The 17,173-nt window shown below is 35.8% G+C and overlaps 1 protein-coding gene across 2 annotated transcripts in view; it reads right to left on the reverse strand.

The window, feature by feature from the left end:
* LOC149532281 (telomere repeat-binding factor 1-like) overlaps nucleotides 1-15,734 on the reverse strand; it is a 92,078-nt gene extending 76,344 nt beyond the window's left edge. For both annotated transcript variants that reach the window (XM_089807809.1, XM_089807808.1), the window contains exons 1-2: nucleotides 15,540-15,734; nucleotides 15,103-15,275 (exon numbers count right to left, since the gene is read on the reverse strand). In XM_089807809.1, coding sequence (XP_089663935.1) covers nucleotides 15,103-15,252 — 150 coding nt within the window. In that variant the 5' untranslated portion in view covers nucleotides 15,253-15,275; nucleotides 15,540-15,734. The remainder of the gene's footprint in view (nucleotides 1-15,102; nucleotides 15,276-15,539) is intronic.
* Nucleotides 15,735-17,173: the final 1,439 nt, after the last annotated feature.

Raw genomic sequence — 17,173 nt, forward strand, 5'->3', positions numbered from 1 at the left:
ACTGAACCCCTAAAAAGAACTTTTTCGCCCCTGAAACCAAGCCGAAGTGAGCCGCCAACACCGAATTATAATGTCCCAAAAAAAGGGGACATTGGAGGGACAATTCTCTGCGCTTCATGTTTGGTGAACTTTTGTTGGTATTTGCAATCATCAATAAATTTCAAAATATCTGATCTTTAGCAAATTGAACCAGATCAGAGATTGGGTATTCTTCTAATGTCAGACTTCTCAGATCTAGATATGCCATAACTTTATCAGCTGTATTATATGGTAATCCCTCTAAATACTTTGTTTAGCCATATTGATTTGTTGTGGATTGGTGAGCTGGTACAGAAGTTTTCGAAAATCTTGTAAGCGGAGAAATATTTCAAATCAGAACATTCTATTTGCAAACTGTTCTTGATAGTTCTCTCCTTTCTATTGACTAACTCAACGCAAAATTCATTGACTAATTCATTCGTCAAACAATTAATTGGAACTAATTGAACTTGTTGCTCTACAGTTTGGCCAGTATGTGGATCAACCATAGATTGAGTAGTAAATTTTTTAATTGCTTTTCCATTCCACCAAGCTCTAGCAATTCCCCATAAATAATTTACAGCAAGTTTACAAGTGTTCTCTTCATTTGTTCCAAACAAAGTACAAATAATAAAAGTATTTAACCAACCTTCAATTTTTTGTTTAGGATCTTCATCCGTATCAATATCTATGTACCAAGGCTGAATATTACAACTTGTTCTCATCATCAATAACCTATCACTTCTTTTTGCTTTCTTCTCAGATGATTGGAGAGACATAAGGATTACTGAAGCTGTTTGTTCTAGCTGTTTTTCTTGATTAACTAGCCAGTCTAAAGAAGTGGAGAGTTCTTGCAGGGAATGATCTACAGTGTCGAATCTTTGTGTGAGAGCACTATGATGTTGATTTGTATGCTCAACATGATTTATAACTGTATGTATATCATCTCCATTTTTCTGCAGATTGTTTAGTATTTGCTCAAAATGTAATTTTAATTTACCCACAAAATCTTCGATTTCAATTTTCAGTAATACCAGTATGGTTTTCCACAACTATACTTCCTATTTTCTTTACGATTGTATAGATGGTTGGAACTAACTACTTAAGAGACAAAATATCATCTACATATTGTTGCAGGAGTTCACAAACTCTAGAGATCTAATTCCTTTGTTTGAATTCACTAGAAGGCCCCTTTTATTCAGTTGTCTTGGGGTGGAAAGCATATTGGAATGTAGAGACAACACCATCTTCTGTTTTGAGTTGTCTCTTCAGAGGTGGCCATCCATTCTGATAATAAGTATTTTCTTGTTCCTTATACCATTTTAAAGTTTCTGTCCTAGGCAAAGGATTTATCAAGTGACAAAAAGGGTGGTCTTTGGCCTTTTCTCTACCCTTTCTTCTTGTGTCTTGGACAGGTTCAGGTAGATTATGACCAGTGTTTATAGGTGCATCCTCTTGAACTTCTACTACCAAGTGGGCTTTTCTGTGCCTTCTACTGGTACTACCAGAAGAGCTAAAAGAAGAACGAGCATAATGGAATTGTTCAACAAAAGGATTCAATGTTGTGGGAGAAAGGGACTCAGGTAAAATGTCTATGTAGTTTTGAGAGGCATGGTGGACAGTGTTGGTAACCTCTAGGAGTTTGGGAGCAGCATGTTGCATCCAATTAAGTCTCCATCTTTGAGATGTCAATAGTGTTGGCATGTCCCTTTTGTAACTGTACTTCTCCATTCAGTGTTTTAGAATACAGCAGGTTGTCAAATATGGCAGGATTATTGGTATTAGTCATGCTATGAGGTACCTGGATCTGGACTGAGGCATACCTAAATGGTTGAAACATTTTAATCCATAAAGTAAGTTGAACACACCCCAGTAATTTAAAGATCCATACTTTACTTCAGTGCTAGACTTTTCTCTTGCAGCAACTGTAAGATTTGGATAATATGTGAAACATGTAGAATTTTTTGACATTCTAGATAAGCTTGACAACTGACAAGCATGGTTGTGGTCGAATTGACATCTATCACAGAGAGCCAAATAGCACACATGGCTAATATTGTTTGTTATTAATGACCCCATAGTTACTTGTATAGCACCAAAATGAACCAAATTTACATCCCTATGACTTCGAATATATTCTATTTCTTCAGGAGGGAAGATGGGTACCATTCTGGTTTGGAAAGTCTGTTTAGGGTCATATTCTAAAGTGAGCTCTACAACCTTCATTCAAGCAATAACAAAATGCTTGAAAGTGGACTTGGACAAAAGTATCTTCAATGGACTGGGCCTATAAGCACTCTTTTTATATACACCATCAGGCTTCAACTGAGGAGGTACATAGTTACTTGTCTAGCCAGAGTCTTATCCTCTGTTTGAATATCTGGAATATCTTCATCTATGATGAGATCTTCAGATTGGTTGTACAGGAGGAACCTCGTATAAGCCTTCCATACAAGCTTCATTGAATCTCTCAATGCCTTCTTGAGTAGCAAGCTGTTAGAACGCAGCCATTTTTTTTACAAGTGGGATATGAGATGAGCTAAAACACTTACAGGGGTATTACAGGAGAGAATACTAAATATAACAATTCAAGACTGAGAGATATACTCTTCACGCTTAGCAAATAACTCAAACTTGTGACTAGAAATTGATAGATTTGTGTACTCGGGAAGACCTAGACCTTTGGCTGGCTCTAATACCAAACTCGATACTTGAAGAAAACACAAAAACTAGCGACGGATGTTGTTGGCCGAATGGTTATGACTTCTTACTATTATCAAATATAAGCTTACAATAGTTCAAGGCATTTGGGATGTTCCATAGACCATCATGGATACCCCAACTTCATTATAAACGCATAAGTTTATACAATTTATTTAAAAGTTAGTCAAATCCTGAGACTTTATCTAGAACTTGGAGATTGTTCTTGGTACCTTGTGAAGTGTTGATCGTGCTTCTAGAACTCACATCGACCTCCATTGCTTCTTTTAGAACTAATGAGCTTCCCTCAAACTCACTTTTTTCACAACTCCATATAGCTTGTCAGATCTCAATATCTTTGTTGGAACAAATCAACTATGATGGTGCCCTTCAATATGATCATATCAACTCTAAAAGGAGGTTCCATAACTTCCACCGAGTTCTGAAACCCGTTTTAGAACAACATGAAAAAGCCAAGGACATACTTTTTCCATTAACTTTTCCGAGTTCCAAATTACATGTTGGCTTCTGAAATGAGTTTGTAACCAAACTTCATCTTTGCCTTCTTATTATAAGTATTACAACCTTAAAGCTTTGGGTAAGAAGCTTTTTCTTGAATTTTCACTAGTTCCATTTCCCCATCAAGTTCTGACTATTCTCCAGAACCATGCAGAATTCTACGGCTCTAAATTTAACCCGCTTTAGATGACTGACTCCCTTGAGATGCCAATGCTTTTGCTTCTTATTAAGCTATCAAGTTCCAATGCCTATTTCCGAACTAGGAAATTATGTCACTTCTTTTTCAAACTTGCAATTTATTTTCTTTTCTTCCTTTCCATGGTTCTAAGTGGCCTGTTAGAGCCAAACAGCTGTTCAAGAAGCGACCAAAAACTCTGAACAGCTTGAGAAATAACTTGAACGACATCTTTAAGCTCAAAAAAGACAAGGAACTGGCAAAATTCTGATGGAGTGAGGAAATTTTGCAACAGAGATTATTTCTCTCCTAAGTGCAGGTGCAAGAGTTTTTCTCTGCAAGTACACATGCTCTTCACTCAAACATGCAGTTCAGGTTGTTAGACCTGAATTGCATGGCTAACCAAAGTTCGTGTGTAATTATTGTCATTAAGTGGCATATACTAATGGGCTTCTAAACCCTTTTTAAGCTCATTTTAAACCTTGTTTTTTGCAAACTGAATTGCATGACTAACCAAAGTTCGTGTGTAATTAATGCCATTAAGTGGCATATACTAATAGGCTTCTAAACCCTTTTTAAGATCATTTTAAACCTTGTTTTTTGCCTTTTTTCTCTATTTTTCGCTCCTACCACCTTGGTCATCTGTTTCTAGCTATTTGGTCTTCCTCTTCATTGTTTATAGCAGGTATGCTGATTAGTTTTGCCTCCATTTTCTTCGTAATGAGATTTTCTTTTATGTTTTTATGTGTTCTCAGCTAGCTTTAGCAAGATGTCCTAGGGTTTTGTCCCATCAGCTCATGATGTTTTCTAAGATAGCACAAGGATTTTAAACTCCATCTTGATTTCTTTTTTCCATTCCCTTGTTGAGTATTGGAGCAGATTGTTGATACTGGTAGTTGGAATTGTTGTTATATGGTTGTTGACATGCAAGTTTTGTCATTGATGTCAACATATGTTCAGGTATTTCACAGATGAGTTAGACAGATTGTGATTTTGTATGTTACAAGCTAATGAAGTTGCAAATGTTTTGGTGAAGACTGGTTGCAAACGGTGACAGGGAATTATGCCAGTTATTGAGTTTTAAGTATAAGTTGTTGGTGAGTAGGACTCATGGTATGCGAGCATAAGGAATGGAAGAAGACTTTGTCTAGTGCATGCTTTGGGATTTGTGGTTCATTTGGTTGTTATTGTGTTGCTTGCTTGTGTGTAGCATTTGGATAATTGCATTTGGGAGCCGACTGGATGGTGCAGCATGTTGTTTAGATTATCAAGTGTTGATTGTGGATCTTGGCATGCATTTTGATATTTGTAATTGTAATAGATACCGCATGTGACTTAGCATTGGATAAATAACCATAGTGCATTGGATAAGTCCTAACAGGCCGACCTAATTGCTTTTTTGTAACTTGTATAAGGGAAAATACTTTTCCTTGATTGTATGGTATGGGAATTTGATTATGCACATGAGCCTTGATGTTGGATATCAGAGCTGAGATGAAGATTGGTCAGATTCTTTGATAGAGGTATGAGTGGAATCTGAGATCATTCCTTGTGTATTTCATTGGAAGTGTAAAGGCGATTGAGCTGTTATTCAGTCAGTTCATGAAAGGTGGATTTAGCCTTTACCATTTCGAATAGCGAATCTTTTTGAAAGTGGCTTTAACCTTCACCCTTCAAGCAGTGAGCCTTTTGTTCTCTGTCAACTCTTAACAAGGTTGTAAATTTTTTAACAGGGGTTATGTCCTTTAACAAGGACTTGTCCTTTAACAGGGACTTGTACTAAATGCTTTGTATTGAATCCTAACAGGGTCAGGTCTCTTAACAGGGACATTTTCATATTAGTGCATGATCTTGTGGGTATTATCCCACCAGGATTTTTAACTTAACAGGGTTTTCCTCGAGAACAAAAATCTTGTGTCTTATAGTGTTGGCTTATATCTTGTTCATACTGTTTTGCATTCTTTATATCTTTCATTGGTGATTTGGTTGAAGAGTTTAAAGTTCATGAATATTGCACACAACTGATTCACCCACGCTCTCAGTTGTGTTGTGAAGATTGTTATTCCTAACATATCTCTTGTATCCTCCAGTCACAGTAAGTTTGATGTTCAGATTTCAAAACCCGAACAACACACTTTCATTTTTGTTTTTTATGCACAACACATAAAATGTTAATCAGGTTTTGAAACCCATTTTCCATCATCCCACCACAATGCCACATTTGAGTGTCGATTTGTGTGTGGCATATGTAAGACTCTTTCTTTTGAGACAGCATAATGATAAATTTGGGGTAATTTGTTTTTGGCAGGATCATATAAATGCTTGAAATCATGCATGTGGAGCAGAGAATATTCCATTTTTGTCTTGTATATGTTGAGTCATTATTTTCTTGTCCGTGTAGCATTATATTTCAAGATGTGTTACATATGAGTGGGGAACTTTTTTAATGAAGGGAATCACGCATGATAGAGGAAAGAAAGGCATGATGAAGTCATGCTAGGCATTTTTGAAGGTCGTGCAATTTAATTGCAGCCGCACATTGATATTATTAGTCTAGGCAAAATTTCAGAAGTGCATATGTATCATTTTAAAATGATGTTGAGCCTGGTAAAGTTGTGTGTGGGAACAGTGATTTGTTATTAACAAGAGGGGATGGAATAAAATGGTTTTCTGAAATGTAAAGTTTTTGTTTCTACAGTTGTCATTTTGCATTCTGTGTGTGAATACGCCTTTCTATTGATAGTTCGGGCAGTGTTGTGAAGATAGCAAGCGAAGGAATCAAGGAAACTGTTGACGAAATCATGGAGATTTGTAGAGACAATTGTGGGCTTCAGATTTTAATGATATAAGAAAATTGACATTGCTGAAGGAGCTGAGCAAGGAATTATTTATTCATCTAAAGTATATTTTGTTTCTATGTATAAAGTCTTGGACTATCTATATGTTTAAGATAGTGATTCAAATGAGAAGTCTTATGGAAGGACAGAGCAGCTATTGGATACAATTGTCTAATTGTGTGTTGTCTTTGATGTTACACAAATGTCATATCAGTTGACAAACAGTGTTTGCCGAGCTCAATTGGTCAACAAAGTAATTTTCTGTGCCTACCGAGCATTCTTGGAAATTACTCTACATAAATAGTGTCTACTGAGCTAACTCGGGCATCGAAGGAAAATGTGGCAGGATGTAGTGTTAACTGAGCTCTCATGGTTAACGAAGGAAAGTTAGTGTTTACAGAGTTCACTCGGTTGCCAGAGGATTTTTGCAGGTTCACAGTGTTAACCGAGCTTCTGTTGGTTAACACAGGAAATCTTTTCAAGAACAGTGTTTACCGAGCAGGGTCGGCCAATAAAGGATTTTGTTACTTTGAGAAATAAAGTTTAATTGTTTCAAGTAATGATTCTAGCCGACTAAGGTAATGATCATTGGTGATTGTAAATTGTAAATGAGCTGACTTGACAATTTGTAAGGTATATATGAAAGGTCAAATTGAGAATTTTTAAGTGTATGAGCGAGTATGCAAGTGTATTGATTGTTTGAAGAGGAAAGTGTGAGCGAATTTTGAAGGATGGTCAGATATTTTTGAGGAGCAACAAAGTTTTATTTGATCAGAAAGGATCTAGTAAAGCAGAACAAAGATCTGTATCAGCATTCAGTTGCATCTCATTCAGGTCATTTCATTGTTATTTTCTTACCTTTGTAGCAGTGATTCCAAAATCTCTTAATAGAGTTGGTTTAACAACCATTTGTAAATCCTATAACAAGGTGACAGTTCCATTGAATTGTTCTAAAGACCTCTTGCAAGGCCACTCCTTACAGGGTGATTAAATCCTCTGACAAGGTCACACCTAACAGTGTGTTTTGTAACCTTTAACCAGGTTGGCTCCTAACAAGACTCACTTCATAAGAGTGAAAATCAATAGCTAGTTACTTGGTGGTTTTTCTCATATTGAGTTTCCACGTTAAATCTGATGTCTCATGTGTTCATGTTATTTCCTTTATGCTTACATGTTACTCACTGTGAATGTTTAAGATTTGTTAAAAGTATACACTGCATTTACTGAGTCACAGCAATTTCTATATGTTTACCGAGTGACAGCAGTAAATAGTTTTATCAAATCTCTAAGGGATCTATGGATTTATTTTTGTGGTAACTAATTCACCCCCCCTCTCAGTTACTCCATCTATATTTCCAACAATTGGTATCAAAGCTTTCGGTGCTTGCAGGAAGGGTTTCAAGAACCTAAGTTAAAGATCAAGATGTCTTACAAGAGAGAAATTCCAAAGCTTAACAGGGATAACTTTTCAGCATGGCAGGGTCTCATGAGACTTCATCTGGCTTCCACTGGTGATACAGGATTGAAATACCTTGATGAAGAATATACTACTCCTTCTAATACATTATTTGCTAATAACATTGCTGAGAAGAAGACTCATAACACCATGATGATAGACATTGCATCTACTTTAAACTATGAAGAATTTGATGATATCAAGGATTGCAAAACTGCCTTTGAAATGTGAAACAAGCTAAAAGATATCTATGGTGTTGATGACAATGTGAGGAGAGCCAAAGCAAAAAGCCTAAGAGGACAATTTAATCAGATGAGAATGAGAGAGGATGAAAACATTGCCAAATATGTTGAAAGGATCAAAGCAAGTGTCAGTGCAATCAAAGCTTCTGGAGGAGATATCAAGGAGGAAACAATTGTAAGTAAAGTTTTTAGAACATTGCTTCCCATTTATGCAATTAGACTATCTACAATTCAAGAAAGAAGATTTGAAACAAATCATAAGATAACTTTGGATGCCATAGTAGGAAGATTGATAGCCTTTGAGCTAGATAACTATGACAATTATGTTCCAACTTCCAAGAATATTGAATCAGCACTTGAAGCCAAGCTTTCACTTAAGGAAAAAGGCAAGAAAATAAAGGACTCTCAATCAGAAAGTGAAGAAGAATCCGAATAAAGTTCTGACAGTGATCTTGAAGTTATTGAAGCTCTACTTGCAAGAAAACATTCTAGAGCTAGAGGAAAATACAAAGGTAAAGTTCCCTTAATCTGTTTTTCATGTGACGAAATTGGTCATATTGCAGCCAGGTGCCCAAACAAGCAAAGCAAGGATGAGAAGAAAGGTCACAAGTGCAATGGCAGGAAAGATTTCAAATCATTCAAGGACAAAGATAAGAAAACATGTTTTATGGCTAAGGACTCTAAGGATTCTGATAATAGTGAAGACGAAATTGTTTACATTGTTGTAAAAGATGAATCTGATAATGATGAAGAAGATAAGATGGCACTTATCTCTCATGTGAGCAAAAATGATACATGGATCATAGACAGTGGATGTTCACATCATATGACTAGTGACAAAACAAAGTTTGAACACTTTGAAAACTATGATAATGGCAGTGTAAGGTTTGGAAACAATGAACCTTGTTGCATAAAAGGAAGAGGTCAAATCTCATTAACCAAAGAACTTATATGTGATAATGCCTATTGGGTTAAAGGACTAAAACATAATCTGTTGAGTGTGGCACAGCTAATCAATATTGGATTCAAGGTGGAATTCATGCATGGAAAGGCAAGACTGCTAGATGACAAAGGAAAGTTGATTAGATCAAGCAAGCAAACAAAAGGCAACTTGTTTTATCTTGATCTTAGTGAGTGCTCATGTTTTATTGCTCAAGTTGAAAAAAGTTGGTTATGGCACAGAAAGTTATGTAATGTAAATTTTGATAACATGGTAAAAATAAGCAAATTCAGGAAAGTAAGAGGCATTCCTAGTTTAAAGAAACCTGATATTGGTTTATGCAAGAATTGTCAGATTGGTAAAATGGGAAAGACTAGCTTTAAAAGTAAAAACTATCAGTCTGAAGAGATTTTGGAAATTGTGCATATTGACTTATGTGAACCCATTAGAATTGAGAGCTATACTGGAGAAAAATTCTTTATTATTTTTGTTGATGACTACTCTAAAATGATGACTGTTATGTATCTAAGAGAGAAGTCAAAAACATTTGAGAAGTGCAAATGGTATTTGGCCAGAGTAGAGAAAGAAACAGGGAAAAGATTGAAATGCTTGAGATCAGACAAAGGTGGTGAATTCATCTCCAATGAATTCAATAACTTTTGCATTGAAAGAGGAATCAAAAGACAGGTATCAACCCCTGGAACTCCTGAGCAGAATGAAATAGCTGAAAGGAGGAACAGGTCTATCATGGATTGTGCAAGGATTCTAATGATTGAAAAGAACATTGCTATCAAATACTGGAAGGAAGCTATTAGCACTACAGTTCATACCTTAAACCGAGTACAGTTGAAGGACTCATTCAAAACCCCCTATGAGTTATGGTATGGCTATAAACCCAATGTAAGTTACCTGAAAGAATTTGCAAGTAAATGTTATATCTTGAAAGAATCTAGAAAAGGCAAATTTGATGTGAAGGGTGATGAAGGTATATTCTTGGGATATTCTTGCAAGAGTAAGGCATATAAATGTTTGAATTTGTCTATTCACAAAATCAATAAAAAGTGCACATGTGAAAGTTGATGAGTTTGCAGAAAGGACCAAAGAAGAAAGTAGAAAGAAACCAAAAGATTACAAGAGATTTGTTTTCATTGAACCTGATACATTGCCTGACACATCTATCAATCAGGAGACTTCTACTCCCGAGTCTTCCTCAGTCACCGAGTTGCAAGAAGTTCAAACCGAGTCACAAGGACCCAAGTCACATTCTGAAGCTACCAAGCCAATGCCTATTGAGTCTGAGCAGCCAGAACCTGAAGTTGAAATTCAAGAGGCAAGGAACCTGTATTGGCTAAGTATGTTAGGAGACATCATGCACCAAATCAGATTATTGGAGAGAAATCAGAAGGTACTATGACAAGAAGTAAGTTAAAAAGTACATGTTTACTTGCTGATTTTGAACCTAGAAATGTCAAAGATGCATTGGAAAATGAAAGTTGGATTGAGGCTATGAATGAAGAGATAGAGCAAATAGAAAAGAACAAAACCTAGACTCTTGTACCTAGGCCCAAAAACAAAAATGTGATCGGAACAAAATGGGTATATGAATAAGTTGAATGAAGATGGTAAGGTATCAAGAAACAAAGCTAGATTGGTATGTAAAGACTACTCTCAAAAAGAAGGAATTGATTATGGTGAAACTTTTGCTCCTGTTGCAAGATTGGAAGGTGTCAGGACCTTGCTTGCATATGCAGCACATAAAGGATTTAAGATATATCAGATAGAGGTCAAATCTACATTTCTCAATGGTATTCTTGATGAAGAAGTCTACATTGAACAATCTGAAGGTTTTGTTGATCCAGACAAAAAGGACATGGTCTGCAAATTACACAAAGCATTGTATGGTCTGAAAAAAGCCCCTAGAGCATGGTATGAGAGATTGCATAACTACCTTATTTAGATTGGTTTCTAGAGAACTAATGGTAACAGTAGCTTGTAAATCAAGGAGGGACCAGATAGCAAAATTGTTTTGGCAGAAATATTTGTGGATGATACTTTTTTGACAAGGAATGATGATCTATGCAAAGAATTTTCAGAGCAAATGAACAAAGAATTTGAAATGTCTATGTTTGGAGAAATTAAGTTCTTTGTTGGTCTTCAGATATAGCAAAGCAAGAATGGTATCTACATCACTCAGTCTAAGTACATCAAGGAGATACTCAAGAAGTTTGGCATGGAAGATTCAAAACCAGTTGGAACTCCCATGTGCACTAGACTAAAGCTTACCAAAGATGATGATTCAAAAGAAGTAGATTAGACCTTATATAAATCAATGATTGGAAAATTGCAGTATGTAATTCTTACAAGGCCTGATATTGCTCTTGCAATTGGTATAGTGGCAAAATTTTCGGCAAAACCTAGAGAAAATCATATGATGGCAATCAAAAGAAACTTGAGATACTTGAAAGGCACTGAAGATTATGGATTGTGATATAAACTTGGAGGAAATCTGGAAATAAAAGTGTTTACTGATGTTGATTGGGTAGGAAACATTGATGACAGAAAGAGTACAAGTGGTTGAGCATTCTTTCTTGGAAAAAAATTGATATCTTGGACAAGCAAAGGGCAAAATTGCACATCCCAATCTACAGCAGAAGCAGAATATGTTGCATCAGCAGTGAACTGTTTTAATATTGTTTGGTTTAAACAGTTGTTGGAAGGCATGAAGGTTGAGATCAAAGAACCAGTTGTCATGTTTTGTGATAATACAACTACAATTAACATATCAAAGAATCCAGTGATGCATTCCAAAACCAAGCACATTGCTATAAAATACCACTTTGCCAAAGAATTGGTGCAGGACAAGGAAATCAAATTGGAATATGTCCATACAAAAGAACAGATTGTAGACATATTCACCAAGTCATTATCTAAAGATGCATTCTTGTATCTAAGAGGTAAGTTAGGGGTCATTCCCCTATCTGAAGCTCACTAAAATAAAGTTTTAGTGATGCATCAATAGGAACCAAGTTGAAGATCTATCAGTTGATGCAGCATAGTCAGGGGAACATTGCATATGAATCAATACTCAAGGTACATTGATACTCGTTTGGTATGTGTTGTCTTTGACATGTGTTGTCAAAGAGGGAGAGTTTACTGTCATATCGTTCTGAAATTTGTTTGAGGGAGAGTTTGTTGTTTGAAGAAGAAGCTATGTAATTCCTTCACAGAGGGAGACTACTGCATTAGAGAAGTTTGTGGCATAAAATCTAAAAAAGAGAAAAAATTTTGTCTTGTTTTCAAATTTCATTGTGTTATGATATGTTGTGTTGCCATCAATGCCAAAGAGAGAGATTGTTGGATACAATTGTCTAATTGTGTGTTGTCTTTGATGTTACACAAATGTCATATCAATTGACAAACAGTACTTACCAAGCTCAATTGGTCAGCAAAGCAATTTTCTATGTCTACCGAGCATTCTTGGAAATTACTCTACGTAGACAGTGTCTACCGAGCTAACTCGAGAGTCAAAGGAAAATTTGGCAAGATGTAGTGTTAATCGAGCTCTCATGGTTAACGAAGGAAAGTTAGTGTTTACCGAGTTCACTTGGTTGCCAACGGATTTGTGCAGGTTCGCAGTGTTAACCAAGCTTCTATTGGTTAACACAGGAAATCTTTTCAAGAACAGTGTTTACCGAGTAGGGTCAACCAATGAAGGATTTTGTTAATTTGAGAAATAAAGTTTAATTGTTTCAAATAATGATTCTAGCCGACTGAGGTAATGATCATTGGTGATTGTAAGTTGTAAATGAGCCGACTTGACAATTTGTAAGGTATATATGAAAGGTCAAATTGAGAATTCTAAAGTGTATGAACAAGTATGCAAGTGTATTGATTGTTTGAAGAGGAAAGTGTGAGCGAACTTTGAAGGATGGTCAGATATCCTTAAGGAGCAACAAAGTTTTATTTGATCAGGAAGGATCTAGTGAAACAGAACAGAAATTTGTATCAACAATTCAGTTGCATCTCATTCAGATCATTTAATTGTTACTTTCTTATCATTGTAGCAGTGATTCCAAAATCTCTTAACAGAGTTGGTTTAACAGCCATTTGTAAATCCTTTAACAAGGTGACAGCTCTATTAAATTGTTCTAAAGATCTCTTGCAAGGCCACTCCTTACAAGGTGATTAAATCCTCTAACAATGTCACACTTAACAGTGTGTTTTGTAATCTTTAACTAGGTTGGCTCCTAACAGGACTCACTTCCGAAGAGTGAAAATCAGTAGCTAGTTACTTGGTGGTTTTTCCCATATTGGGTTTCCACATTAAATCTGGTATCTCATGTGTTCATGTTATTTCTTTTATGCTTACATGTTAATCATTGTGAATGTTTAAGATTTGTTAAAAGTTAACATACACTGTATTTACCTAGTTACAGCAATTTTTGTATGTTTACCGAGTGACAACAGTAAATAGTTTTATCAGACATCTAAGGGATCTGTGGATTTATTTTTGTGGTAACTGATTCACCCCCCCCCCCCTCAGTTACTCCATCTATATTTCCAACAGCAGCATGTACATAACAAGTTGTGTAGCATTAAGGCTTTGGAGGTAGAGCTTACGAAATAGATGGATTGTATTTTCTGTTGTTGACTGATTCTGTGAGTTCTTTTTTTTTTTTTGCTATCATATGCTGAGTGAAAGAATTTATTGTTATGAGCTTGCAAAAAGGACAAGAGTGGGAGAAGAAGGTCAAGGATGTATTCTGCGGGAATTTGATGATGTGATAGAGTTTGAAGAAGAGTGACATTATTAGTTCTTGAGTGCAGATTGAAGAAATGATTTTTGAAGAGGATGCTATTCTGATTTTTGAGTTTTATCTGGGAATTGGTGCACTCAAATTGGCAGTGCCTCAGTCGACTGAAGTTGGTGCTCCAAAGAAAGTTGATGCTCTCTGTAGGTTGGTGCTCACTTTTGTAATCTGGGTTGGTGCTCAAATTTTTAATTGAAGTTATTATGTGCCGTGATTTTTTTACCTAAAAGGGTTTTCCACAAGAAATTTGGTGTTAATATTTTTCATGGTTGCTTTCTTTATGCTTCATGTGGTTTCATGGATGTAAAAGTTTAGAAGTTCTGAAATACTGATTCAACCCCCTCCCCACAACCTCCCTCCCAGGTATTGCCTACAACATTTTCAGATATAACCTCCTGCCTCAACCCTAAACCTACCCTTCTGTAGCATCCTCTTAAAACCTGCCATAAAAAGAAACGGATTCTTTAAATGTTTCCAACTTTCCAATAAAGACCATATGTTTTATTATTTCCCAGCATGTACCATTGAAGTGATTGCCCCTACACAGGAATCTGCACTGAAAGGTCCTAAAACCATAATAAAGGAAGGATGTTTTACAACAGAGACAGATACTTGGGTGCAAGCGAATATTTAGGATTGTATGAGACATCCAAAGCAGGATTTGGCAGTCGAGAAAACTGAGGAGACAAAAAAAAATCTGGCTTCTGGACAACAATACCGGTTTCCAGTATGAGGTGCTCTCATAATCACCGGATCAGTTTCATCCAGATACGCAACAGTTTTATAATCACCCCTTATGAGAAATGATGGTTTCGTTGCAACTGCAGACATCGCGTGGCATTCCAATTTCCTCAACTAATAGTTCCATGATAGACTGTGTTAAGACAAAATCAGAGCAAGGGAGATGTTTAGGGAGTTCGCCACAGACTGATTTGAGTTTAGCTTCGGGCTGGTCGTGCGCCCAATTGACCAAAAATTATACTATCGTTAACTCATTGCATATGGTGATAAATTTGTCTAACATTTTGCTAGAGATCTCTTCCCAAATTCAGGTTCTCACAGGTAAATTTCGGTTGCCTTACGTTCTGTAAATGTTTATTCCAACTTCCTTGCATGTCGAGGTGTAATTTATTACTTACCGAATTTCAGTCTCCATAATTTTACAGATAATGTAGCGTGATGTTAATCGAAATAAATCCTCTTGTAACAAGGGCATGTGAAATGATAGTGGTGAAATATCCATGGTTATAGTTCAACAACGAATCTGGTTTTAAATATCAACAAAGTGGCGTCCAAGGCTACTCGCAAGCTCAAAAAGACTTCCTAAAGACCAAAAACTATATATTTATTATTGTGAGTTGTAAAACCCAAAAGATTGAAATTTACGGTTAGGATTAGGATTACCTTGAGATCGACATTGGAGCGCGAGGCCAAATAGGTGCTTAAAAGAGGATCCTTAAGAATTGCTGACCATTTTCCTGGACCGTATTTGTCAATTCCGGCACGAAGAGCGGCTTCCTCCTCCTTCGTCCATTTTTGTTTTGGTGCACCCATGCCCTTCAAACCCTATTTCTCACCTGCAAAGCATAACCGTTCCTAAGTGGCCTTCAAAACCTAAAAAGATAAAGACTTTATCTGCTAGCTGCATGGCATCTAGCCTGTGATGCCATATTAACATTAATTTTGCTAATTAGACATAGAATTTACTACCCAGCAAAGTTAGCAGAAACCATTTATCTTATGCTACGGCGATTTGTTTCTTGCAACATTTTACATAGCTACATCAGTTCTTTTTTTGTCACAAACTGCTTGACAGCTACGAACTGAAATCTATAACTCACCCTTGCAAAATATAAACTAAAACGTCAATTGAACTTCCTCCGCCAGCATGATTTCAGACGGTATATTTCTCTGTCCTAGACTTCAGCTTACAACACACAATATTTTTTTCGCGTGAGAATATATCCGCTGCACTCCGAAATTTTTCTTGGATTTTTTTTTCACTGGTAATGGCGGTGGAGACAATTCATTTCACTGAGTTCTTCCTAAACGTGTCCTGCTAATTAAAAGGAACGAAAGCTAATTTGGAGTGGCATTAAAAATATAGCTATGCTACAATCCACCACATTTCAAGTGAGAATTTCAAATTTTCAACATTAACTAATCTAGAATGCGGCAATTTCTATTTTTATATATTTTTATATATTATATTTAATTGAAAAATGGAAAAAAAATTATTCTGAATTTAAGATAATAAATATAGTCTAATTTGTATGGCAATATAATAATTTTATAGAGGAAGTTTCTATAGTCTATTTTTTGGAATGGGGGATCAATGAAATGGGAAAAAGTTGGTACTAGACATATAGAATCTTGTATTTCAATTCTAAAGAATGTCTTTAAGATAAGACATAACATTTCCTCTAGTAAACTTAAAAGATTTTTTAATTATATTTTATGCATCTACTAATTTATTCTGTCAACTATTACATAACAAAATCATAAGATTGTAAACTTCCTAGAATTTTACAAGTTTAAGTTTTAAGCTTGTTCATTTATATAATCCAAAGGATTACGATAAGGCAGATCTTCATCTGATGGACTCTAGCCATGTTAGCCCTAAGAGCATTATGATCTCAAACCTTTTTTTTTTAAGTCCTTTAATTTTCTTAATTCGCGTCAAATTCTAGATAAATATTTGCAATCATTGTTATATGTGTTGTCATTGATGTTTATTCATGTAATTAAATATCTTTAATTACACCTTACTTAAGTGTACTTAGGATAATGCATACATAGTATTTTGCATATTAAACACCTATGAGTTTACATCTTATTCTTACACATGGTGTAGGAGAAATTATGGTTTAGGTGGTGATTTAGTTGTTATCGTAATCCACTTTGTGTGTGAGATCTACATTTAGTGCACTTATCACAATATCATCATCACATTATTGCACATGTTCGCACATACTTCATTGTACAATGAAGGATGATCCACATATGGTGGGCATGAAATTCTACCTAGTGTGTGTGATAAGTTGTCTCTTGCTTGTCTCCTAGTTATCATGTTGTGTCTATATAAGTCGATACATCTACATTGTACATTTAATGAGTGCATTTAGTTCATCCCATATTTATCTACCTATTGTAGTCAATAGACTCTCTCTCTCTCTCTCTCTCTCTCTCTCTCTCTCTCTCTCTCTCTCTCTCTCTCTCTCTCTCTCTCTCTCTTCTAGGTTTTGGGGTATTATTAAATGCATTAAATTAATTCTTACATGTTATCAAAATCTTTGGAGCACCATTGCATAGTCATTTTTTGAGAGATTTTTTTGCATTTGAAAAGAGTAGATTTATCAGGTGGACCAGTGTATCTTCAAGAGTGTACAATGTCAAATCTAACCTCATCATTGCATCTAGGTAGCTATTTTAATGAAAAACAACTATAGATTTGGCCATGTTGCCCAGAAGTTTA

Source organism: Cupressus sempervirens, chromosome 10 (genome assembly GCF_028749045.1).
Source record: "Cupressus sempervirens isolate cs-2001-9-10 chromosome 10, ASM2874904v1, whole genome shotgun sequence".
Taxonomy (NCBI): Eukaryota; Viridiplantae; Streptophyta; class Pinopsida; order Cupressales; family Cupressaceae; genus Cupressus; species Cupressus sempervirens.